This window comes from Nomascus leucogenys, chromosome 20 (assembly GCF_006542625.1).
Source record: "Nomascus leucogenys isolate Asia chromosome 20, Asia_NLE_v1, whole genome shotgun sequence".
Lineage (NCBI taxonomy): Eukaryota > Metazoa > Chordata > Mammalia > Primates > Hylobatidae > Nomascus > Nomascus leucogenys.
In genome coordinates, this window is record NC_044400.1 from 69,533,694 (window position 1) to 69,561,013 (window position 27,320).

General features: G+C 38.7%; 1 protein-coding gene across 1 annotated transcript in view; it reads right to left on the reverse strand.

Annotated features, from left to right (window-relative positions):
- Positions 1 to 27,320, reverse strand: part of CC2D2A (coiled-coil and C2 domain containing 2A) — a 135,595-nt gene that overhangs the window by 6,070 nt on the left and 102,205 nt on the right. Inside the window, exons 28-35 of the mRNA XM_030801179.1 lie at positions 26,402 to 26,498; positions 25,286 to 25,384; positions 21,473 to 21,649; positions 19,173 to 19,193; positions 15,643 to 15,846; positions 9,579 to 9,668; positions 7,891 to 8,004; positions 6,140 to 6,274 (exon numbers count right to left, since the gene is read on the reverse strand). Coding sequence (XP_030657039.1) covers positions 6,140 to 6,274; positions 7,891 to 8,004; positions 9,579 to 9,668; positions 15,643 to 15,846; positions 19,173 to 19,193; positions 21,473 to 21,649; positions 25,286 to 25,384; positions 26,402 to 26,498 — 937 coding nt within the window. The remainder of the gene's footprint in view (positions 1 to 6,139; positions 6,275 to 7,890; positions 8,005 to 9,578; positions 9,669 to 15,642; positions 15,847 to 19,172; positions 19,194 to 21,472; positions 21,650 to 25,285; positions 25,385 to 26,401; positions 26,499 to 27,320) is intronic.

Sequence of the window (27,320 nt, forward strand, 5' to 3'; positions counted from 1 at the left end):
TCATACAGTTGTCATTGGCCATTTTTTCACATTTTTAATCTGAAGTTGGGGGTGCACCTTAGTGTTGACTGTAGATTTGATAAAAAGTGAGGGTTTTTTTGTTACAAAAACCAAGGCCACTTCTTAGGCTAGTCTTTCCTGACCCTTCTCTTCCCAGCCTCCTAATTGAATTGAGTGTCCATTCATCTCTGCATCCATAGCAACGTGCATTCTCTGAGATAGCCCTTGTGTTGGTGAGGCAGCGTAGCATGTTGGTTCTGGAACCAGACCACTTGTGTTTTAATTTTGGCTCCAACATTTACTATTTGTGTGACCTTGGGTGATTTATGTAACTTCTGTATGCCTCGGTTTCCTCTGTATAACAGTGGGATAATACATAGTATCTACCTCAAGGTTGAGTTGATTCAGTGAGTTAATCTGTACCTCTTAGAAAAATGCCTGGTATGTAGTAAGTGCTCAATAATTGTTAGCTATTTTAAAATTATTAATTAGTTAGCATTGTTTATAATTGCCTGTCTATTCGTGTCCACACTAGGCTGTTAGACTTTTGTCCTGAGGACATTAACTATGTGCCTTATTTACCATTGTATCTTTAGCACCTAGCATAGCTCCTGGCATACAGTAGTCATACTGAGTAAATATGTACATGAATTTGTCCATTCAGTATATTTAATCAGCTACGTACCTATGTTGAGGCTCAGTTCTAATTACTGGGGATAAAGCAGTGAATGAAACAGATTTTCTACCCTCACAGAGTGTCTAATAAGAAAAGATAGGAAACAAATAAGTAAACAGTCAGGCACCGAGGCTCACACTCATAATCCCAGCAGTTTGGGAGGCCAAAGTGGGAGGATCACTTGAAGCCAGGTGTTCAAGACCAGTCTGGACAACACAGTGAGACCCCCATCTCTAAAAAAAAAAAAAATTTTTTTTTTTCTTTTTAAGAAGTAGCCAGGTGTGGTGGTGTGTTCCTATAGCCCTAGATGCTTGAGAGGCTGAGGTGGGAGGATTGCTTGAGCCCAGGATTTCAAGGCTCCAGTGAACTGTGGTCACACCACTGCACTCCAGCCTGGATGACAGAGCAAGATCCTGTCTAAAGCAACAAAAACAACAAAAACCAAGTAAACACAAGGGATATCAGATGATGTTGCACGATGTGGTAAATTGTATCATTAGCCCCAATTCTGCACTCCTTTCTATATGCATACCCTTTCTCATGTTACTTTGCAGTTCCTCCCACTAAAAGAGAAAAAATACACTTCTGCATTCCTTGACTTTTGGCCAATAGACTGGGACAAAAGTCAGTGTATGGCTTCTGAGTCTACGCTTAAGAGGCTTTGTGTGTTTCTGCTTGTCCTTTTGTGCCTCTGCCATTGTCATTGCACTGCATCCCAGAATAAACACACCTGAAGCTGAGCTCTCCCAGTTGACCTACAGATCTACTGTGAGAAGCAGAGCTTGTCTTGCTACCACAACTTGCAGCAGAGTTGCCCAGCCTCAATTAGCAGAACCTCCCTAGCTGACTCAGATCCCTGAGAATAAATGTTTGAAGCCATTTAGTTTGGGGGTGGGTTTTTACTGTCTTTATTGTGGCAGTAGTTAATTGTGCAAGGGCTGTGGAGAAAACAAAAATGGAACATTTTAAGGCAGGCAGGGAAGTTCGAACTGGAAAAATCACTTTTCATCAGAAATGCAAGAAGTGAGGGAGAAATCTATGACGATATCCAGTAAGGGGGCAGTGGTCATTTATGCCTAGGAAACAGCAAATGTAAAGTGTGCTTTGTTATGTTTGAGGAACAGCAAGGAATATGAAGTAGTTTTAAAGAATGAGCAAGCTGGAGAGAGCAAGTAAGAGATGACATTATCAGAGGAAGGGGGAGAGAGGTGGGTAGGGTGGGTATCAGATCATGGAGGCCCCGTAGGCCATTTTGAAGATTTAGGCTTTGACTCTCAAGTGAGATAGGAAGTCACTGAAGTATTTGGGTAGAGGAGTGACAATTTGCCTTTTATTTTAACAGGAATTTTCTTTGCTGTTTTGAGACTAGACAAAAGAAGGTAGGGTCAAATGGTGAAACCTTCAGTTAGGACACTTATTTTGAATAATCTAGGTGAGAGCTACAGTGACTTGAACGAACATGCTAGCAGTAAAAGTGGAGAGATGTGGTTGGACGCTGGGTATACTGTGAAGGTAGAACCAGTAGGATTTGGTTTGGATGTAGGAGAGAGAGGAATCAAAGATGACTCCAAGGATTTTGGCCAAAAAACCGACTGATGGAATTGACATTTATTGACATGGGAAAGACTGAAAAGGGGAATCAGGAGTTTGGGCATCTTAAGTTTGAGATATCTCTCTGACATCCAAATGAGGATGTTGAGTAGGTGATTGGATATTTGAGTCTGAAGTTCTGGGGAGCTAGGTGAGCTGGAGATATAAACTTGGGAATCATCGGCATATATATGGTGTTCCCTGGGAGGAAGTATAGGTAGAAAAGAGGTTTGATGAACTTTGAGGATCTGTAATGTTTCAAATTTGGAGAATACAGAAAAAGTAGCAAAGGATACAGAGAAGTAGAAGCCAATAAGGTAGGAGGCCTTGACTTGGAATCCAAATCAGAAAATTGGCTTAAGACAAGATCTTTAAGAACTATAATTTGGCTATAGAATAGGGAATGTTCAGGAAAGTAATGGGAAATTGCACTGCATACATAGGGCTTTGAAATCCAAGGTGGAAAGTTTACTCTTAAATCTGTATGCAGTAGAGTGTCCCTAGTACTTTCTGAGCCAGAAAGTGATGAAAGCTTAATCAGGTATCCGTGTATCAAAAAGTGAACTCAATTGGGGATCCTATTTAGTTAGTCATTTATAGAAATGTAGGGCAAAACAATAATGGCATGACCTGGGAAATAGCAGAGATAGCGTCTATATGACTTGGCCTCTATAATTAGGATTGAAGTAGAATGAAGTAAGGGAGAGGGAAAATAAGAATAATTCGAGGGTTTGAATCAGGATAAGTGATATCCATAGAAATAGGAAGCCAGGAGGGGGAGCTGGTTTTGGGGAAAATGATTTGAGTTTTGCATGTGCTGTGTGAGATTTTGATAAGGCACCTGGGTGTCTGGCAAACAGTTGAAAATTCAAGACAAAGGTTCTGGGGCTGGTTACAGATTTATGACTTCTCTACCAGGATAAACTAGATAGAGCCACAATTAATAATAATAGGTGTGGTCCTAGAAGAATCTAAATATAGAATCTTGAGGAACTTCTATTTTTAAGGGGTAGGAAGAAGAGCCAGTGAAAGAAACATAAACAACTGCAGGGTAATGAAGAGCAAACCGTCCTTTATCAGTAAACTACAGAGGGGGAAAGTGTTTTTTCATGAAGAACATTAGTTGTGATTTTTATGTTAAATGACAGAAAAGGAGAGGAGTGAAAATGGGAAGCAGCCATTGGATTTATTTATTCATTAGCAAGACAATGGTGCTACTCAGTTTAATTTCTGCAGTATGGTCAGGAAGGAAGAGCTAGATTACAGTAGGTTAAGGTCTGAGTGTGCTTATAAAGTGAAAGCAAGAGATATAACTAGTATTTTAGTATTTGAAGAACTTGGGGAGGAAAGGAAAGAAAGGCAATGTAGTTTTGGGTGTATAGCCAGGTTGAGAAAAGGGTATTTTAGAATTGTTGGACCCCTTAGCGTATCAATAGATAGAGAAGGAGAGAGAAAAAGTAGAGGAGCTAGTTGGATGGAATAGTGGAGCATGGAATGGGAATGGAAACAAGCACAGTGGAAAGGGAAGAGACTTATTCCTTGGAAAAGAAATGACAGGAGGAGAAAGACTGACATCCAAAGTAGTTGTGTGGCGGAGTAGAAGGCAGTTGAGGTTTCACAGTGCCAGGCCAACAAAGCCAGGAGGTCCTCTGCTGAGTGGCCAAGGCTTAGAGCAGGTTTAGAAGAGCTACAATGGGGGATGCACAACATCATAAGCTATTATTACCCATCTCAGAGAAGAGGAGAAAAGAACGTTCTTTCTCACAAAACCTTAGCTTTATGAGAATTAGTCAAACATATAGTAATTGTTTAGAGAGCTGGTAATAATTTTGACAGATAACAGAGTTATTTGAAGGCTTTTTCAGTGCCTGTTAACCCTGCTTGATTACTAATGACCTTAAAATGATCCTCTAAATGTAGATGAGGCTTAGCAGATCACTTTTGATTATAATGACTTTAATTAATAATTAACATGAGAACGGTGTTCCACAGTGCTCCTTACATTTGTAATAGTGCTGTAGTTGCTATTTGCTGAACACATGAAGGACAGATATTTTGCTGGGTGCTTGGCATATATTATCTCTAATTTTAGCAGTAACGCTTAAAAAAATAGGCTGATGGGGCTGGGCACGGTGGCTCACGCCTGTAATCCCAGCACTTTGGGAGGCTGAGGCAGGAGAATTGCTTGAACCTGAGAGATGGAGGTTGCGGTGAGCCGAGATTGCTCCGTTGCACTCCAGCCTGGGCAGCAAGAGTGAAACTCCGTCTCAAAAAAAAAAAAAAAATAGACTGATGGTCTTCAGAGAAGGGTGCATACCCCAGGAGGATGGGAAGAAAAAAATAGATTTTCTAATTATTTCTTTTTATGTTTAAAGTAGTTTTTGGTAGATTGATACAAAAATATATATAATTCATAAAAATATGCATGTTGGGGATGCATGTGCAAACGGTTTTTATAGACAGAAGCACATAAAAACAATCATTCAATAATTTGCTGGGTGTGGTGGCTCGTGCCTGTAATCCCAGCACTTTGGGAGGCTAAGGCAGGTGGATCACTTGAGGCCAGGAGTTCGAGATGAGCCTGGTCAACATGGTGAGACCTCATCTCTTACTAAGTTAGCCAGGCAAGGTGGCACGTGCCTGTGGTCCCAGCTACTCGGGAGGCTGAGGTAGGAGAATTGCTTGAACGCGGGATGTGGAGATTGCAGTGAGCTGAGATGGCACCACTGGACTCCAGCCTAGGCGACAGAGCAAAACTGTCTCAAAAGAAAAATAATAATAATTAAAAAAATAAAGAGTAGTTACTCTGTTAGGTGCTTAACATTAATTATCTCATTCACTTCTCACAACTACTCTATAAAGTAGTGACTTTACATTTCTAAAGTAATGACTTTACTATTACCTCCATTTTACCAACGAAGAAGCTGAAGCTGTGAGAGATTGACTTTCCCAAGCCCACACAACCAGTAAATGATAAAATTGGAGTTTAAACTGAGGCAGTCTGATCGCATAACTCATTTTTCTTTGAGATGAAGTCTTGCTCTGTTGCCCAGGATGGAATGCAGTGGCTCCATCTCAGCTCATTGCAACCTCCACCTCCTGGGTTCAAGCAAGTCTCCTGCCTCAGCCTCCCAAGTAGCTGAGATTACAGAGGCACACCACCATGCCCAGCTAATTTTTGTATTTTCAGTAGAGACGGGGTTTCACCATGTTGGCCAGGCTGGTCTCGAACTCCTGACCTTAGGTGATCCACCCGCCTCGGCCTCCCAAAGTGCTGGGATTACAGGCATGAGCCACAGCGCCCAGCTCTATAACTTATATTTTTAACCACTACTTTATTTAGTACCCTTCACAATAAAATCACGCAGCCCTTAAAACTGGTGCAACTAGAATTACCTGGGGCTGTTGCAGGCCAGGTGAGACCTTGGAATTTCTTTTGAAAAAAGAAAGAGAGAAAGAGACAGAGAAACCCAATCTGCTCAGGTGACAAATTTGCCTCAGTTCTTAAAACATTACGAATTAGAAATTGTAAACTCTGTTTTGGATGAGAAGACTAAGGACAGACCCAGGACACAAACTCAGGTCCTCTGAATCTAAATCCTGTATTCCTTTGTTATTCTGCTTTGTCATTCTGCTTCTCGGGCAGATCAGGTGACTAACTGAACCAAAAGTTTTATTGAGCACAGTTCCGCCACTGTGCTTGACACTGCATTTCTTTAACTGGTGTATATATATATATATATGTGTGTGTATATATATATATATTCATTTATAGAAATATTTTGGTTTCATAAAATATTATTTAAATCAATAGGTCAGTCATTTAAAAGAAACAACAGCTAACCATATTTAAGAAGAAATGTTAATACTTACATTATCAGGACCTATTAAACAGCCCACATTTTTCAAGGGACAGAATGTATCAAATTGTCCATAAAAATGTCCACTGCAGGGATTCCATATTAAATAATGACCTTGCTCCCAAGTTAGCACATAGGCAGTTGGACCCTGAAAGAAAATGGCTATTAAAACTAGTTTTCAACTATTTATGCAATGAAGGCCAATAGTAGTTTGCACAGACAATTCATTATTTTACTTGGACCCCTAATTTCATGGTTAATGGTGAAAACTACTTTGAAGTTCTAGGTTATGCTGAATTTAAAAAGTAAAGTCGAATGCTTAGTTTTGCAAAATTCTTGCATCTGATACTAGTACAATGACCAAAAAAGGACAGTCATCATCTTACTCAACCAATATATCTTAAGATTGGCTGAAGAACTATTATTAGTGGAAATAAGCAGTCACTGGCATTTTCTTCTTAGAGTCAGTAAGACTGCCATTTAAGTCTATAGAAGGCTGATTATGTCTGAATAGAAATATTTCTATTTCTAATATAGTAATTTACATTTGATAAACATTTGTAACTATGTAAATGCATAGTAGATTTGGAGGGATGTGTACCAAACAGTTAAGAATGACTGTACCTGGGGAGGGGAGTGGAATTGGGGGTTGGGGAAGTAGAAGTCCCTTGTCAAGGTATTCTGGGTCTTCTGACAAGGGACTTCTACTTTTTACACAGAATACTTATGTATTGTTAGATTCTATTTTTACAATGAGAATTAATTTTTTATTATTTATTTAAATTATTTTAAATTATTATTTATTCATTATTATTATCATTTACTCCCCCTGTATGATTTCACTTGATGCTCACAACAGTTTTCTGGGGAAGGCAGGGCAGAAATTATCCCAGTTTCCTATAAAACCCAGAGTTGTGGAGTGACCTACTTAGTGTCACACAGCTAATGAGGAGTGGGCACAGAACCTTGAACTTCAGCCTCCTAACTTCCAAGCCCAGTGTTCTTTTATTGGGACCAGACTATCTGGGAGATAATGATGGAGAATGAATTTGAATATGAATATGATACTACTTTATTACCTGCCTTGCAGCAACTCATGCTATCGAATTTCCAAGGATTCCTAGAGCCTTGTGGCCTCTTTGGATAAACTGCTGTAATCCATGTGAATTTTCTGAACTTACCTATTTGTATCCCAAATGTAGGGATATTTGTAGTGGGCTAGGGAAAAATTCTTAGTCTCCAATCTAATAAAAATAACAATGTTAATATAAAAATAAAGCTGCTAACGTTCTTTTCATTCCTCCTTATCTGGCTTATTCCCCTTTGCATGCCAGGCTAGCAGCAGATAACTATAGAAGCAGTAGGCATGAAAGGAGAGATCTCTAACCTTACCATACACACTCCTTTGGCTCCTCTTCATTGCAAAGCATGAAGACTACCACATCATTAAGGAAATCTGAATTCTTGGGAACATGGCTGGGAAGAGGCCCATACTAAAAGGACAGAGCTAGGTGGGGGCTTTGGATGGTAAAGGGTTCGGGTTTGCCAAAAAATAATCTGAAGCGTTGCATGGGGCCCTGAGGACCACTGAAAACCATTTCATGTCTTGTCACTGGTAGTTCTCTCGCCTGTTATGGCATCTGTGGGCCACTTTCCTAGCAACCCAAAGGATCGTTATGAAAATACGTCCTGTGTGTGATCTGGAACACACAACTCAACTAGACAACTATACTCCTCTGTTAAAGGCAGCCTATGTGGTCTTACCTCAGGAATAGCATTGCCCATCAGCAGCCAGGCCTTCTTACCCAGAGACAGAAAGTAATTACACAATAGTACTGCATGTTCTTCTTCATCCCCTGCCAGAAGATCAAGAAATTGCTGACAAAAAGTAAAAAGAATATGTTGTATGACTCAGTGCTTTATTCTGGATTGGTTGTGCAGGATTCTAATATGTCATAGTAGAGATTAGTGCCTTGAAGTGTAAGACCTATAATCTTGCCCCAAATTTTGATACTATGTTGATAATTCATTTTTTTAAAAAACCACTTTTAGTGAACATGGTGTTTTCTCTGACATTGATGATGTGGATTTCTAGAATCAATAGTCACTATGATTGTGGAAGGGCCGGGGAGAAAAATTTCAAAGTTTCGTTTTTATTTTTAATGTATATATAGTTCATGTGCTAAACAATCTTTAAAGCACATTACTTCATTAAACTTATTTAATTCTAGAACAATTTGCATATTTTACAGATGAGCAAGTTGAGGTACAGATTAATAAGGTAACACTTAGGAAGTAGTAAAGCCAGTCTAGCTCTAGAGCAAGGGTCCCCAGCCCCCCAGCTGTGGACTAGTGCCAGTCTGTGGCCTGTTAGGAACTGGGCTGCACAGCAGGAGGTGAGTAGCAGGTGAACAAGCATTACCACGTGAGCTCTGCCTCTTCTCAGATCAGTGGGGGCATTAGATTCTCATAGGAGCGCAAACCCTATTATGAATTGCACATGCAAGGGATCCAGGTCGTGCAGTCCTTATGAGAATCTAATGCCTGATGATCTGAGGTGAAACAGTTTCATTCCGAAACCATCCCTGACTCCACCACTGACCGATCCGTGGAAAAATTGTATTCTACAAAACTAGTCCCTGGTGCCAAAAGGATTGGGGACTGCTGCTGTAGAGTACACAAATTCTAGTCTTTCAGTAACTTCTTATAGATGTTTCAAAGTTGTAGAAATTATCTCTCTAAAATTGTCAACATTTATGTTGCCAAAATGTATCGGGGAACAAAAAATTTAAAGTGCACTTAAATTTCTTCAAATTAGGGCTATATTTCAAAGGAAATTGTATAATGCAATTCAGTTTTATGCAAAAGCAGTACAACATGAGATCCAGAAGTATAATTAATACCTGTGATAATATATGCTTGTTTCATACTACCTATGATCTATTTGAAAGATTATGCAGCATACATAGATTGTAAATTCCGTGAGGGCAGAGACTATGTTTATTTCACTTATAGCCAGAATTTAGTACAGCATCTGGTATGTGGTAAGTGACCAAGAAGTACATACTGAATAAATAACAATATGCCATGCCTTACAAAGCCCACAAATTAAGGAATATATCACTTCTAATTATAATATAGAATGTAATTTTGGTATTTTTCGTGAACAAAACCAAGAAGTTTTACAGTAATACTGGGAGGGTAAATCAGCATTAAGACATCTGAAGTGTTACTTTTAAATTTTTTGTGTAATTAATTTTTTGTTAACTTCTGAACTTTGAGAAAATTGAACCAGAAAGAAAAAATACTTCAAAATTTAGCTCATATTACTAAACAGACAGCCAATTAGATTTTTATGGCTAATGAATGTTGCAATTTAAAATTATGCAAGCCAGTTAGCTAATATTTCATTAAGTCAGCTCAAGTTAATAAATCTCTGAAGAACTACTTACATCAGATGTGCTCCAGAGGTCACAGATACCACCAAATGAGACAGTGTCAGGCAAGAAGGGAATCAAGGACACATATCGAGCCACCAGTTCCTGTATAATCAAAATGAGCTTTACAAAAATAATTTCTAATAAAACAGAATGCTGCATTCCCTACCTCATTTCCTAAATCTCAAATATTACAAATACATGTACAAAATGAAACTAATGCTCACTAAATGCTTACTAAATATTGCATTAATATCATCTCCATCCTCACCAAACATCCTATATGGAAGGTTATTGTTATTACCCATTCTTTACAGATGAAGAAACTGTGTCCCTTTGACAAGTCTTTTTTTAATTTTCTTTCATTTTGCACTACTTTACTTTCTGATATAACAAGACTTTCTAGAATCATCTTGAATTTTCACTTGGCCCAGTCTTGAAAGCAGTCATTTCTCTAAGGAGCCCTGGTTGAGAGGGTAATAGTACTTGGGAACCAAGACATGTGGTTCCCAATAGTACTTGGGAACCAAAACAGTGTTAGGTTTCAATGCATTTATACATTGTATAATGTTGAAATCAGGGTAATTGGCATATCCATCACTAAACATTTATCATTTCTTTGTGGTGATAATATTCAAACTCCTCTCTTCTAGTTAGTTGGAAGTATACTATACATTATTATTAACTGTATTCATCATACTGTGTAATAGAACACCAGAACTCATTCTTCCTAACTGTAACTTTGTACCTGTTGAACATCCTCTCTCCATCTGCGCTCCTGTCTTCCCTCCCCAGCCTCTAGTAAACACTACTCTACTCTCTACTTTGAGATAAACTTTTAGTTTCCACATATGCATGAGATCATGTTGTGTCTATCTTTCTGTCCTGGCTTATTTCACTTAACATGCCCACCAGCTTCACCCATGTTGTCGCAAATGACAGAATTTCATTCTGTTTTGTGGTTGATTGGCATTCCATTGTCTATATATGCCACATTTTCTTTATTCATTCATCCATAGATGAGTACTTTGCTTGATTCCATATCTTGGCTATTGTGAATAGCACCGCAATACACGTGTGAGTGCAGATACTTCTTCGATATACTGATTTCATTCCCTTTGGATATATACCTGGTAATGGGATTGCCAGATCACATTGTAGTTCTGATTTTAATTTGTGAGGACCCTCTATACTGTTTTTCAATATTGGCTGTATTAATTTACATCCCTACCAACTGTGTATAAGAATTCCTCTTTCTTCAGACCCTTGCCAGCATTTGTCATTTTTTATCTTTCTGAAAAGAGCCATTTTAACTGGAGTGAGGTGGTATCTCATGGTTTTGATTTGCATTTCTCTGATGATTAGTGATGTTGAACATTTTTTCATATGTTTGTTGGACATTTGTATGTCTTGAGAAATATCAATTCAGCTCTTTTGCTAATTTTTAAATCAAACTATTTGGGATTTTCTGCTATTGAGTTGTTTGAGTTCCTTATGTATTCTAGATTTTAACCCCTTGTTAGACACAGCTTGCAAATACTATCTCCTATTCTGTGTAGGTTGTCTCTTGACTCTATTGATTGCGTCCTTTGCTGTGCAGAAGCTTTTTAGATTGATGTAATCTCATTTGTCTGTTTTGGCTTTTGTTGCCTGTGCTTTTGAGGTCTTATTAAAAAAAATCCTCCCCAGATTTCATGAAGTACTTCCTTTGTATTGTCTTTTAATAGTTTCATAGTTTCAGTTCGTACATTTGATTCATTAATCCTTTCAGAGTTGATTTTTGTATATGGTGGGTGATGGGGGCTCTAGTTTTATTCTTCTGCCTGTGGATATCGTTTTTCCAGCACCATTTATTGACCAGACTGTCCTTTTTCCCAGTGTGTGTTCTTGGTGCCTTAGTCAAAAATCAGTTGGCTGTAAATGCATGGACTTATTTCTGGGTTTGCTTTCCTCTTCCATTGATCTATGTGGGTTTTTAGACCAGTGCCATGCTGTTTTAGTTACTACAGTAGTATATTTTGAAGTCAGGTAGTGTGATACTTCCAGTTCTTTGTTCTTTTTACTCAAGGTTACATTGGCTATTTGGGATCTTTTGTTATTTACATATGAATTTTAAGATTTTTTTTTCTATTTCTGTGAAGAATGTCTTGGTATTTTGATAGTGCATTGAATCTAGATTGCTTTGGGTAATATGGATATATTAACAATATTAATTCTTCCAATCCATGAACACAGGATATCTTTCCATTTATTTGTACCTTCCTCAATTTCTTTCATCAGTGTTTGTAATTTTCTATTCTTTTCTTTTTTTTTTTTGAGATGGAGTCTTGCTCCGTCACCCAGGCTGGAGTGCAATGGCACGATCCTGGCTCACTGCAAGCTCTGCCTCCCAGGTTCACACCATTCTCCTGCCTCAGCCTCCCGAGTAGCTGGGACTACAGGTGCCTGCCACCATGCCCGGCTAATTTTTTTTTGTATTTTTAGTAGAGACGGGGTTACACCGTATTAGCCGGGATGGTCTAGATCTCCTGACCTCATGATCTGCCCTCCTCGGCCTCCCAAAGTGCTGGGATTACAGGCGTGAGCCACCACACCGAGCCCAATGTTTGTAATTTTCATTGCAGAGATCTTTCACCTCATTGGTTAAGTTTATCCCTAGGTATCTTATAAATTTTTGTAGCTATTGTATATGGGATTGCTGCTTGATTTTTTAAAGCTAGTTTATTATTGGTTTATAGAAACACTACTAAATTTTCTATGTTGATTTTGTTTCCTGCAACTTTACTAAACTTATTTATTAGTTCTAACAGTTTCTTGATGGGGTCTTTAGGGTTTTCTAAATTTATGATCATGTCGCCTGCAAATGAGAACAACTTGACTTCCTCCTTTCCAATCTGGATGCCCTTTATTTATTTCTTTTGCCTAATTGCTCTAGCTAGAACTTTCAGTACTATGTTGAATAGAGTTGGAGAAAGTGGGCATCCTTGTCTTGTTCCAGATCTTAGAGGAAAACTTTTCAACTTTTCACTGTTTGGTATGATGTTAGCTGTGGGTTTGTCATTTATGACCTTTATTGTGTTGAAATATGTTCCTTCTATACCCAATTCATTGAGTTTTTATCGTGAGGGATGTTGAATTCCATTGAATTCTTTTTCACCATTTGTTGAAATGATCAAGTGGTTTTTGTCCTTGATTCTGTAAATGTGATATATCACACTTATTGATTTGCCTGTGTTGAACCATCCTTGCATCTCTGGAATGAGTCCCACTTGACCATGTTGCATTATTTTTTAAATATATTATTGAATTTTGTTTGGCAATATTTTGTTGAGGATTTTTAGAGCTATGTTTATCCTAGAATATAGGCCTGTAGTTTTATTGTTGTTATGCCTCTGGTTTTGGTATCAGGATAATGCTGGCCCATAAAATGACTTTAGTAGAGTTCCCTCTTCTTTAATTTTTTTGGAATAGTTTGAGCAGAATTGATGCTAGTCCTTATTTAAATATTTGGTGGAATTTAGCAGAGAAACCATCAGGTCCTAGGCTTTTTTCTGGTAGGAGACTTTTCATTACTGCTTCAATCTCATTACCTGTTACTGTTCTGTTCAGGTATATTTCTTCATTATTCAGTCTTGGTAAGTTGTATATGTTCATGAATTTATTTGTTTCTTCCAAGTTTTGTAATTTGGTGCGTAGTTGTTCAAATAAGTCTCTTATAATCCTTTGCATTTCTGTGGTATCAGTTGCAGTGTCTCCTTTTTTATTTCTGATTTTATTTAAGTCTTCTCTCTTTTTTCTTATTCCAGCTAAAGTTTTGTTGATTTTATCTTTTCTAAAAATCAGCTCTTTGTTGCATTGTTCTTTTGCATTTTTAAGTCTTTATTTTGTTTATTTCTGCTCTTATTTTTATTATTTCTTCCCTTCTACTTAATTTGGGTTTAGATTCTGTGTGCTATATTCCAAATAATTTCTTTGCATGTGTATTCCAGTTCAATAATGCTCTTTATATTTAACTGTATGTAATTTACCTCTTATTTAACTGTATTCAATGTTTTGTTTAACCTGTTTAATTTCTAATTTTAACTATTATATCTTTTATTGTTTTAAGTTCCATTTGGTACTTTAAAAAAATGTGCCTGTCAATTCCAATGCTCTATTGTTTTTAAATTATACTTTAAATTCCCCAAATTTCTTAAACATATCAAACATGTCTATTTTATATTTTACATCCAATAATTCTCCTGTCTGGAGTTACTATGGCCTGATTCTTCAGTTTGTTGCTTTTGTGAATGAACTCTTACCTTGTTTTTGGTGACTTACTTCTTCACTGATGATCTTTCATTGTATGTTCATGTTGCTTGGAATTTTTTTCTGTGGAATTTTTTTGAGGCTGAGTTAGAAGGGCATTCTTCTAGGAATATCTGTGATATTTATGTTTGCTTTCAACAGGGATCTAGGGGCATTACCAACAGGAAATACTTTCAACTAGATTTTCAGTTGAAGTTTTTTTGGGTTATACAGGTAGTATAAATTTCAGTCTCAAATGTGAGTAAATACAGAGTAGGGGTTAGAAAATTTTCTTTTTTTCTCTTCCATACAAAGTCAAGACTGAGACAGGCAGTGTTCCTTCTTTAGACAGGGCATTTCGTAGTTTATCCATTGATGGTATTATCCTGAAGAGTCCCAATTCTGCATTTGAGTCTCTAATTCAGTCTTCCAGGCTGCTCTAGCCCCATGCATTATCCCTGTCTCCTACAGCCTTGTGGTCATTGAAACCCAGCTATAGTCATTAGGAATTATCAGATGACCTGAGAGCAAACACTATTTCAAGCTTTCATCATTGTAGAATCTTCCTTTCTTATTTCTTGTCTCTTATATTTTCCCTTTCACTTTACTTTCATTTCAGCCATGACTTATTAGATACTTTATTCATCACTCTTAAGTGTTCTCTACTGGGAGAAATTTTCTGTACATCTACTATGCTAGGTAGAATAGAAGTCCCTATTATTGTTTTCTATAAAAATTGAGTAACATAAAAAGCAAATGAAATGTAGAACACAAAGTGGGGTTTTTTGATACATCTATGTCTACAAAAAGATATATCATTACCTTGTTTCTAAATTACTATATTAGTGACTATTAGTAGCAATAACTCCCTATATTATCCACTCTCCAAAGGCAGTTATGGGTTATGGTATCCACGTAAAATTAGCCTGGTTAACGTATGGCTTCTGATTCACACAAGTTTGTGATGGGTATGGTGCTCTGAAGCCAGAGAATGGTGCATACATATTTAATGGCCCAGTGTGGACGTACTTTGGAATGATGGTCTAAATGCTGAAAATACTTAAATATTTGAAATAATTTTTGCTTAATTTGAACTCAGTGATACATATAGCATTAGGCGTAATACTGGATAGTTATCTTAGTACAGTTGAATGTGTATAACTTCTGAAGTCAGAGGCATCAGTTCAAATCCTGACAAAGTTATTGAGAATACATAATGAAAACATGTTTCTGTAATACATTTTGGAAGTGTAAAGTATTTTCCATATGTTAATTTTCCAACATAAGGAAACTGTCATCCCTGGTACCTTTAGACTTTATTTTTTCTTTTTTTTTTTTTTGAGACAGAGTCTTGCTGTGTCGCCCAGGCTAGAGTGCAATGACACAATTTTGGCTCACTGAAACCTCTGCCTCCTGGGTTCAAGCTATTGTTAGGCCTCAGGCTCCCGAGTAGCTGGGACTACAGGCATGCACCACTGCACCAGGCTAATTTTTGTATTTCCAGTAGAGATGGGGTTTCGCCATGTTGCCCAGGCTAGTGTCAAACTCCTGGCCTCAAGTCGTCTGCCAAAGTGCTGGGATTACAGGCATGAGCCACCGCCCAGCTGCCTTCAGACTTTTCTAAAGGAAGAAAACCTCATGTTAATAAAAATGTTTTAATCATTACTTTTGTCATTAATGATCTCGATATAGTTAACATCTTAAGCACTATGAAATATGGTAATTAAAATGGCAATATATTGAAATGTGAAAACAGTTTTAGCACAGCACTTACCGACTCTGAAATACTTACTGCAGTTGCCTGTAGATTATTGGGGTAGACATTAAGGAGCTCCTGAGGAGGGTTTAAAGGTTTGAGATAACGTGTGATAAAAACAGTTTTTCCGCTTATATCAATTACTGTTGTAAGGCACTGACGATTTGGAAACTTTAAGGCACATTCAGCTTGAAACTTCTCAGTTGCTTGAAGTAATTTCTCATCTTCCTGAGACTCAAACTTCAAAAAGAAAGACTTCATGGAGTTTATATATGATTACAAGAGAGAAAGTACGTGTTCAGATTCCACAGTCAACATGCAGGAAATGTATGGTTTGGGAATATGACTGATTCCTTACAAAGCTGTCATGTCCTGGTGTCCCTGCAGCTTTATTTAAATTAAATTTGTAGTTTGAAAATTAGACCGGCTCATTAAATATTTAAAATATATTTGACAGGATTGAAATAAGTAGTCAACAGGTAAGCAGCCATATGGAAACTACTACATTAATAATCTGAAAATTAGACTGTGATGTACTAATTCTGATTGATGAGGCTAGAATTAGGCAGTAGAGTTTTGTGTGTATTTTGATGGTGGTTTTAAGTGTGCAGGCTGGGGGGCGGCCTCAGAAAATCTAACATCTCAAATGTAAATCTTAGCAACTCATGTTAAATGGGCAGCAAATTTATGGATCTATATCGATGTGTTAAAATGTTTCAAGTCCATAAGCAGTGAAGTAACTAATAGTAATGGATCTCAAAGGAAAAAAGAGGCAGAACTAGAAACATCAAATGTATAAGAATTATTTTAAATAACTGGTTGCTCATCTTGGTTCTCTGAGCCAAGAAAAGCAAACAATTCCCAGACTTTTTTTTTTTTTTTGAGACAGGGTCTTATTCTGTCACCTAGGCTGAAGTGCAGTGGCACAAACACAGCTTACTGTACCCTCAAACTCCTGGGCTCAAGTGATTCTCCCACTTTGGCCTCCTAAAGCAATGGGATCACAGGCATGATCCACTACATCCAGCCACCAATTCCCAGACTTTTAAAAAGTAACTCAAAGCAGATGAAACAGAATGAATGTAGATTTCCTTTACACACATATTGTCATTTCCCCCACTAAAGCTGCTACTAACAAAAATAACATGAAAAAGAGTGGGTCTTTAAATATTTTTAAATGATTTTTGTTTTCTTGTATAAAAATATTTGCATAGTTGGTTACATTTTAAAGGATTTCAGAACAAACTGAAATTTTTATTTTAAAAATTAATTTTGGGGGCTGGGCACAGTGTCTCGCACCTGCAATCCCAGCACTTCGAGAGGCCGAGACAGGAGGATCACCTGAACTCAGGAGTTTGAGACCAGCCTGGGCAACATAATGCGACCCTGTCTCTATTAAAAAAAAAAAAAGGCCAAGTGTAGTGATGCGTGCTTGTAGTGCCAGCTACTTGGGAGGCTAAGGTAGGGGGCTCACTTGAGCCTGGGAGGCAGAGGTTGCAGTGAGCTGAGATTGAGCCACTGCACTCCAACCTGGGCAACAGAGTGAGACTCTGTTAAAAAAGAATAATAATTTTAAAATAGAATTTGGAGGCAGTGCTTGAAAATGTTTTTGACATTGTGATATATTTGTTTTCTCAGTCTTTCCCACAAAGTAAGATTCCTGACTTCAGGGATTTTGTTTTTTTATCTCCAGTGTGGAGAATACTACTTGGCACATAGTAAGTATTTAACAAATGAGTGAATGAATGAGGCAATGGAAAACATTTCATTACTTTTTATGACCTCGAATAGAATCTAGATTATCCCAATTGTTCTTGTCTGCCCCTTATATCGGGGCTGAACTGTGCCTTCTATTTCAAATTTGATTACTATACCCTAAGAAGTTGGAGTAGTGGTTGTAGGGGTTATTTAGGATGGAGACATCTCCAGAAGCCTCCTATATATTCTCATAAAATGTCCCTTGACATCTAAATCTTAGCATCATCACAATCATAACTGCCTACTGCTGAGCATAGTGTCAAGACACAGTAGCTACCTAATAAAAGTTATGATGAATATATAACTAAGTGAAAGAGGTAAGCTCATATGGCTTTGGTGTAGGTGTGTCACAGATTTCTAATGTAGAATGATCAGTCCAGAAGTAATTGTAATTGTGGAAAAATGGAGAATTATAAAACAAGAATGATGTGCAAAAAAGGACACAGTTGAATTCATCCCTATTCCTCTAAACTATTTCATTTACTCATTCATCCAAGTTTTGAAAAATGTTTGTTCGGAGTCTGAAAAATTCCAGGCACTCTGGATAAATGAGTATGAAAGGATCCTCCAAAAGAACTTTTAGTCTACAGGGGAACATTAATAAGCAATCAGGGACTTGAGACCTACAGTGCTGTGGGAGCATTTAAGAGAGGCAGCTATAGGCACTGTCCAAAAGAACAACAACAATCTTGAATCAGTACTGATTATTGGCCTTCCAAGTTAAAAAAAAAAAAAAGTGTGTCTAAAGCTTTTTCTGCCACTTTGGAATGTTCTGTTGAGTCACTTGCCTCTATAAGCAGTGCTTCTTGAGGCCTGTGTTTGAATATTCCTTATGTACACCTAGAATACACATGGTAAGCATTTAGTCTTTAATACTTGTCTAGGCCACCAAGATGCCATTTTATGGTGTGAGACAGGAATTTAAGGATTAGTAGTATGCTATGTTAGTGATCTAAGAAGTGCCAAGAAAAAGTTAAATACTGAAAGAATTTGGGTCATTTATGATGAAACAAATTAAGATGGAGCTGACAAATTTCAGTTTGATTCAACAGAAAATTTGAAAGGTTCTTGACTGGCTCAATTCTTTGGCCTCTAATGTAAACATTTGTAAAAAACTGAATGGGTGTATGTTGCCTTTGAAAAGCTATACTGGCCAGGCGCAGTGGCTCACACCTATAATCTCAGCACTTTGGGAGGCTGACGCCAGAGGATCACTTGAGCCCAGGAGTTTGAGAGCAGCCTGGGCAACAAAATGAGACCTCAACTCTACCAAAATAAACAAAATTAGCTGTGCCTAGTGGCACATGCCTGTGGTCCCAGTACTTGGGAGGCTAAGGTAGGAGCATCGCTTGGGCCGAAGAGGTCGAGGCTGCAGCAAGCCGTGATTGCGCCACTGCACTCCAGCTGGGTGACAGAGCAAGACCCTCTCTCAAAAACAAAAAACAACAACAAAAAAGAAAAGCTGTACTGAGACAGCCCCAACCCACCAGAAATAACTTTCAGAGATACACTGTAAGAAGCAACTCGTGGGTTTTATAGATTTGCAAAGAGTAGAGCTAGCTCCCAGTATGCAGGTGACATTCAGACTGACGACTTCTTAGATTCAAAGCTAACAGTCTTTCTGGTGAAATGAAATGGGCCAAAAGACAAGGCAGCACATTCCTCATGGAACTGGAGACATCTGTAATTCAATGCCCAGGCATTACACATACGTTAGGACATAACACCTGTCCCTCAGTGGACAGAAGCAGCTAATTAAAGCCTAATAACTATTGACCAATAAAATAGTAAAACAAAATACTTAGTACCTTCTTAAGCATGTTACTCATCTATCAGAGGCAAGAAAGAAAGAAAGAAAAAGAAACAAGAGGCAGGCTTTAGTAACAGAAATAATCTTTTAAAAAAACTTATTTTTAACAAGATCATGTAAGTGATATTAGAATAAGTTTCAGGAGTTTCTATCCATCTTTAAAAATTTTCCGTTAGTAAATATGTTTAAAACATCCTATGGAATGGTTCCATATGGCATGGTGGTAGAGGAGAGACTGTAATCTGCTAATCCGGGAAGTATTGCTGTAACTGGAAAAACAATTCCAGGTTGTGGACCCTATAATTTTAGGATGAAAACTTCTCTTTCCTGAATTGTCTGCAAGTGAATCACTGAGCAGTGTTTTCTGCCACTGCCTCTTTTGGACATAAGGGTTCTGTCAATCAACATGCCTTCCTTATCAAACAGCCACAAAGAATCTGCCTTCAATAGGGGTTTTTTAAGCCCTTATTTTAGAGGTCTAAGATAAATGCTTCCTACAGCTACAGTGCGGTAGTGACCTGCCACCAAAGGCAGAATCTGACTGCCATTTTACAGCTTTAGGGAAGGAAGGCTGCAGGACTTGAGGACTGTGGTTCAGAGCCCTGGAGGCCTCTTCAAAGTCCTGCAGTAAGAAGTCGGGGCCCGTGAGGGATGCCTAGTGTGGAGGAGTCTTGGGCTTTCATCCTTTCTGCCAGGATAGACTGCTTTCACATGTTTTAGAAACACCCCCCCAAGGTGGGGTCCTAGCTGACTGCCTGTTCTTCAGTTACATATACATAGAAACAACAAAATCATCTTTTGTCTGGAAGTATTTTTGTGTGTAAACATGTTTGTTGGCGTTCATTTGAATTTATATGATACATGAAGACAAACATTCAGAATATATTTTTCCCTTTCTAAAATATTTTGAAATGCATATATCTAGAGAAGCACTGTTTTACTGACAAAATATACAATTAATTTAAATTTCAGTGCATTGCAGATGGGAGATAGTGATAATATTTTTCTCTGGGAACCAAACTGTAATACTGGAAAAAAAGGAGTATGTTTGTTTTTTTCCATCTCTATCTAAGTCTTAATTATAGTGGATAGACTAGAGTAAGCACAATAATCTGTGCACTATAGGTTAGTAGTTAACAACTTACGCTTACATGTGAATGCAAGCTTGGAGGAATTTTTATCTGCTTTTCTAGCCTACTGTACTCCCAGTGCCTAAGAAATGTCTGTCACATAGAAGATGTGCAGTAAATATATGCTGAATATATACAGTTTAGAGTCAGACAGACGTGTGTTACCTCTGCCTATGTCACCCTGCATAAATCGAAGCTTATTTTCCTCTTCTGTAAGTTGGAGAACCCTTGTCCAAGACACCTATGCATATTCAGGTGAGAACATGTATCCAAGGTTTGACGTAGGGCTGAGGACAGAGTAAGGATTCAGTACAGCATGGTGGTTGTTGTTGATGTTATTACTATATTTGTTTACATGTGAATAAGAGGTCACCATCAATATATTCTCCCAAATCCAATGAGGGCAGTATGTATAAATGCTGTACAAGTATGTTAAAGGAAGACATTTATTTCTTAACACATTTATGCCTGAGGTTGCAATTTTTTGAATTCTTGCAATCAGACCTTGGAAATGACCTTGAGAGGTAGGATATAAATAACTCCCATATGCGTAGCATTCCAGTAATGGAACACTAGGCATAAATAGGTGTAATGAAGGTTCGGGGACAGTTGCTAACCAGTGAAAGTTCTGGAAACTCTTTTCTAGAGCTGTTTAAAAGCACACTTGTACATATATTTATTTGTTTCATGAAATGAATTGAGGTGACTCATGAAGGTTATCTAGTCATGTGATCCTATGAATTGATTCAATGCATACCATAGCCAAGGATGTAAGATCAGACATGGAAATGTATTCTTGCCAATATTTGTCAAATAAAAGAGCAATCTGATTTTCTAGTTTGTGATATTTCATTTTCTTCACATTGAGAACATTCTTCTAGAAGTAGAGCATGTTTATATTTGCCTTGCTTTGACTAAAAGTCTTGTTTTAGGCAAAGCAAGATAAATGTAAACATATGGCTGATTGACCCAATTACTGGTTCAGTGAAAGTACAAACCCACACATCTGTTTTCTCGCCACCATTCTGTCTAAACTGAAAGAAGAATAAATGGAGATTGAAGTAAGGAAGCCTCTGTTTGTGTAGTACAAAGTTCATAAAAGCATAGCCTAGCAAGCATTTCTTATGTTTTATCAACCGACATGGGTTTCCAAACTATAAGCAGTTACCTTTTCTCGAATGGACTCTCCAGGAACCAGCTGGGGCTCAATGGTAATAAAGAGGGTAATGTAGGAGCCTTCACTTAAGCTTCGGACAGAATCAAAACCCCGCTCAAGAATCATATTTCGCTCCTTACTGTAGCCCAGAAGAACTGGGGGAATATCTATTTTAAATGTTCCATCAATCTGTGAAGAAAATATGATTTGGTAAACATCCTGATGCTTTTTCCAACAGAAGTTCAGAGGCAGGTGTCAACGCCTCATTGTTTAATAAATTGAACCAAAATTGCTCAGACTGGCATTCAAAGCCAATCCCATCTTTCTAATCTCATCTCTCTAAGCACTCGCCAGAAAGGGCTCTGTACTTCCTCGCCTTCTTTTCATTGTTTAGCAGAGGGTGTACTGAATATACAATTTGCTTCGGTTCAAATCTTGGTTTAAATGCAGTTTTGGGTTCAAAACTTGGTTTACAAATGAGGAATCTGAGGCCTCCTCATTAGTGAAAAGAGACAATAATAGTAGCTACTTTGTGGGGTTGTTATGAGTAGTGAATGAATAGATATAAAACACTAAGAAAAATGTCCAGCATATGGTAAGCAATCAATAAATATTGGCTACTGGCCATTCCCCATTTCTAGAATGCCCAGCTTCCCATCTCCATTTTTCAGAGTTTTTATTATATTCCAAAGCTTTGATCAAATGTTATCTAAAGATACAGGAAAACAAGAGTATAAAAACTATGGCAGGCCAGGCACAGTGGCTCACGCTGGATATCCCAGCACTTTGGGAGGCCGAGGCAGGTGGAGCACTTGAGGTCAGGCGATTGAGACAAGCCTGGCCAACATGGTGAAACTCCATCTTTACCAAAAATACAAAAATTAGCCAGGTGTGGTGGCACATGCCTGTGGTCCCAGCTACTTGGGAGGCTGAGGCAGGACAATTGCTTGAACCTGGGAGGCGGAGGTTGCAGTGAGCCGAGATGGTGCCACTGCACTCCAGCCTGGACGACAGAACCAGACTCTGTCGCAAAAACGAAAACAAAAAACTATGGCATGGAAAGTACAGCTGAAATAACCGAGCTTGTTTATTCTGTAAAATAGATGACACAGGAGGGAATGTGTGCCATTTTTGAAGATTTGAAGTATAAGGATTTAAGACAGGGTTTCTCAGCTTGGGCACTATGGTGGTTAAGTATCAACTTGATTGGACTGAAGGATACAAAGTATTATTCCTGGGTGTGTCTGTGAGGGTGCAGCCAAAGGAGATTAACATTTGGGTCAGTGGACTGGGTGGGCACCATTGATCAGCTGCCAGCATGGCTAGGAGAAGAGCAGGCAGAAGAACGTGGAAGGACTAGACTGGCTGAGCCTTCCCCCCTTCATCTTTCTCCCATGCTGGATGCTTCCTGCCCTCAAACATTAGACTCCAAGTTCTTCAGTTTTTGGACTCTTGGACTTACAGCAGTAGTTTGCTAGGGGATCTAGGGCCTTCAGCCCAGACTGAAGGCTGTACTGTCAGCTTCCCTACTTTTGAGGTTTTGGGACTCGGACTGGCTTCCTTGCTCCTCAGCTTGCAGATGGCCTATGGTGGGACTTCACCTTGTGATCGTGTGAGTCAATTCTCCTAATAAACTCCCTTTCATATATATATATCTACCCTATTAGTCCTGTCCCTTTAGAGAACCCTAATACAGGCACTGTAGATATTTGGCCAGATCATTGCTTGCTATGGAGGTCTGTCCTGTGCATTGTAGGATGTTCAGCAGCATCCCTAGCATCTGCACACTAGATGTCAGTGGCAGTACCAACTCTTACTAGTTGTGAGAGCCAAAAATGTCTTTAGACATTACCAAATGTGGGTACACTTGAGAACACACGCTTTGGAGTCAAACTTTTTAAATGACAGAAGTAATAAAGTCATTCTCCAAAATGTACTGAAACATAGAAACGAAAAAGTTCAATAGTTTTCTCTGCTTTTACCAACCTCATTTCCCAGGGATAAGCAATGATAGTATATTGAAAGCCAGTACAAGTTGAATCCCACCTCTATTGTAAACTTTGTGATTTGAGCAAGTTACTTAACCTCTCTAGGCTTCTGCTTCTTCATTTATAAAATGAGGATGACAATGCCAATTATGTTGTGAGGTTTAATTGAGGTGAGGTATAAACTACCCAGCAATAACATATAATATGCACCTAATAAATATTGTTATTAATATTATTATTGTTGAATCAGGTTTCTACTTGTTATGTGTGGCTCCAGAGAACTGAACCAGGACCTAAGAATAGGAATTACAGGGAAGTGTATAGATTATGGCACAGTTCAAGGAAAACCTTTATGACAGAGCTGTTGGGAAGAGAGCAAACTGCCTCAGAAGGTAGTGAGTTTTAGAGACACCCACACAGAGCACAGATATTACCAGAATATAGTGAAGGAAATTCACTTGTCAAGGAGTTTAGAGTAATTATTTCTGAATACCTTCCCAAATGTGAAATTTAGCAATGCCAAACAACTATCACAGGCAGTATGATTTGCAAAATAAGGTGCTCTTGAATTTTTTTTCTATTTAAAATCTATTCAGAGAGGGAAATGTAAATTATTTCGACAAACATGTCTCTGCATAACCTGTAACTAATCCCTTTTGCCTAGGGAAGATTGCATTTCCAATTGATTCTTGGGATACCAACCAATTCAAGCCTCTCAGACTTGAGTTTTGGTCTTTTTTTTTTGGTTTAGACGGAGTCTCGCTCTGTTGCCCCGGCTGGAGTGCAGTGGTGCTATCTCGGCTCACTGCAAGCTCCGCCTCCCGGGTTCACGCCATTGGTCTTGGTCTTAATGGAGAGTCTGTGGTCCAGACAGCATTTACCCTGTGTGGACATTACAGTGATTCAAAGCCTCCTGTTGCCATGGACTTAATACTGGGACTTTAAAGTGATTTCAGAACGTTTAACTGTCCTAGATTAGAGCTACTAAGTCGTTCAAGAGTTGTCAACTTAATGGATCCCCTTAATCAAACCATTAACTCAGAAGAAGGGTGTCTTTGTTAAGCATGTCTCTGCATTTCTCATGTTTTAAATAGTGAGGACTTGTAGAAATATGAATGGAAAGCACTTGATTGAATGGGCTTTCAACTACCCTGTTTTCTTCAAGTTACTTTCAGGCATCTATCCATTCCACCTTTGTTGTTTTGACAAGTTTCCACTTTATCCCACCTTATTCTTTAATTTAATATTTAAAAAATTATCAGATTTGAACAGTCATACATGAACTACTAATTCTAAGGAACATAGACACTTAATGCAAATATGACAGAAGATCAATGGCTTTAGAGGTTTGTTTCTTTTGAGCCTTCTATGGGCTTTGCATATATATTCTTCCAGTGTTGAGGATGTGCCGCACAAAGAAAGCTTTTTTTTTTTTTTTTTTTTTTTGACATGGAGTCTCACCCTCTCACCCAGGCTGGAGTGCAATGGTGCGATCTTGGCTCACTGCAACCTCCGCCTCCCTGGTTCAAGCGATTCTCCTGCCTCAGCCTCCCTGGTTCAAGCGATTCTCCTGCCTCAGCCTCCCGAGTAGCTGGGATTACAGGTGTGCACCACCACGCCTGGCTAATTTTTTGTATCTTTATTAGAGATGGGGTTTCACCATGTTGGCCAGGCTCGTCTCCAACTCCTGACCTCAGGTGATCTGCCCTCCTTGGCCTCCCAAAGTGCTGGGATTACAGGCGTGGGCCACCATGCCCGGCCCACAAAGAACGTTTTAATAGGAAAAATGGATAGAGAATTTCCCTGCTCTCATGGACCTCTGACTTTAGATACCTACCCTTGCTTGGAAATATATTGTGCTAAATGGAATTTTCACACATCCCAGCCAGTGTCTCTCAATACGAGTATGGATTCCACTTCCTCTTTCACGGTCATCCTAAAGGAAGGGTGGGAAGTAATAATTGCATAAGAACTCCAGAAACTCATTTAATTAATCTGGCAGCAGGAAAGCAGCAAGATTTTAGCTGAAAGCATGTGAACTTACATTAGACAGACCTAATCAAATTCTGGTACAGATACATGATGGCTTTGTGGCCCTAGGAAAGTCATTTGACCTCTCTCAACCTCAGTTTTCTCATCAATAAACTAGAGATTTAACACTCTATAGGATTATTTAGAATTAAATCAGACAGTGTGTGTAAAGCACCTAGTACGATTTCTGGCACAGTGCAGACACTCAAGTGAAAATAAAAAAACTAGCTCCTTCTCCCTCTCCCCTGTCCTCATTTATACATGTCAAGTTTCAAATATTTCAAACACAAGAAAGATGGAAAATGTTACCAGAGGCGTTTGAACCAAAGCGACTCCATCTTGAGTGAGGGCTAGGAAACATGAGGCTGGGACTTGCTGGGCTGCATTCCCAGCAAGTTAGGCATTCCTGGCCTCTAGATGTTTACAGTTAAGGGAACAGACTGATAATATTTACTAAACAGACCCAGACTTAGGAGTGTCCTGATATCCCGATATCTTGAGAACAGAGGCATTCCTAATTTTGCTTTAAATATAATAAATAGATTCTTGCAAAATATAGTAATTTAGGAAATTAATCCTTTATCACAAACTCCTGTAGCAGAGCACATCTTCCCATGATCTTTTTTTATCCTATATCTAAATAAGCATTGTACCTAGGGTAAACGCATTCTTCCTCTTACTTTCGAGAATACCCTGTTCTGTCTATGGAGTAGCTATTCTTTCACCACTTTACTTTCCTAATAAACTCGCTTTTGCTTTGCACTGTGGACTCGCTCTGAATTCTTTCTTGTGTGATATCCAAGAACTCTCTCTTGGGGTCTAGATCGGGACCGCTTTCTGGTAACAATGTGATTGGAACTTATGTAGTGGGTAGAGGATATGAAAGTGAATACAAGTGTCTTTCTTAAAACTGAGAACTTACCTCTAAGACATCATGCAGTACTTCATCAAAAATGGTAATGAACACAACATCTTTCACTGACTGCAGACTGGCTGTGCTATAATCTCCATTAGGAGCCCTGCAAGACAGCACATGACCAGGGACTGTGAAAATAGGCAACATAGAAATTATGAGCATTCAAATGTCAGCATTTGAAAAATACCCAAATATGAGCATAGATGTTAGAATTAAAAGCATTGCTTTCATTTCTAGGATTTCTCTTGTACAGGGATACTATAATACCTACATTCAAATGGACAGAGCATTAGATTAGAGACTCTATGCAGAGACAAACCCTCTGCTGGCTTGTCCTGGTGAGTCTCATATTCCCCCACACCTTTGTGGTAAGCTTTTCAAGGAGGCAGCTTGCCAAGACTGAGCTGGCTTAGCGGACAGGCTGCAAGGTTTCCAGCTGACACTGGAGCTAGTATATGGACTTTCTAAGCAACTGGGCCCCAGAAGGGTGCTTCTCCAGCAAAACCACTCTCCAGTGATAAACCTCCTACTGGCTGGTTGGTTGAATGGTCCCTGCCTCACACTCACTTTTTCTGTATATAAGTAAAGCAATACAGGGGTAAGGTCTCCTGCAACGTAACCCACTCTGAGTCTAGCTAAGCCTGGAGCAACCGTGCCTCTGCATGGCAGGGCTGGCGTCTGGGGTAATAGGTGTATTTTGTTGAACATTTGACTTTATGTTTTCTTGTTCTTTTTGCTTGTTCTGTGCATAATAGTGGTAGCTGTTACCTTCTTCTGATTTAACTAGTTCTCATTTATTTATTTATTTTTGAGACAGAGTCTCGCTCTCTCGCTAAGGCTGGAGTGCAGTGGCGTGATCTTGACTCACTGCAACTTCCACCTCCTGGGTTCAAGTAATTCTCCTGCCTCAGCCTCCGAGTAGCTG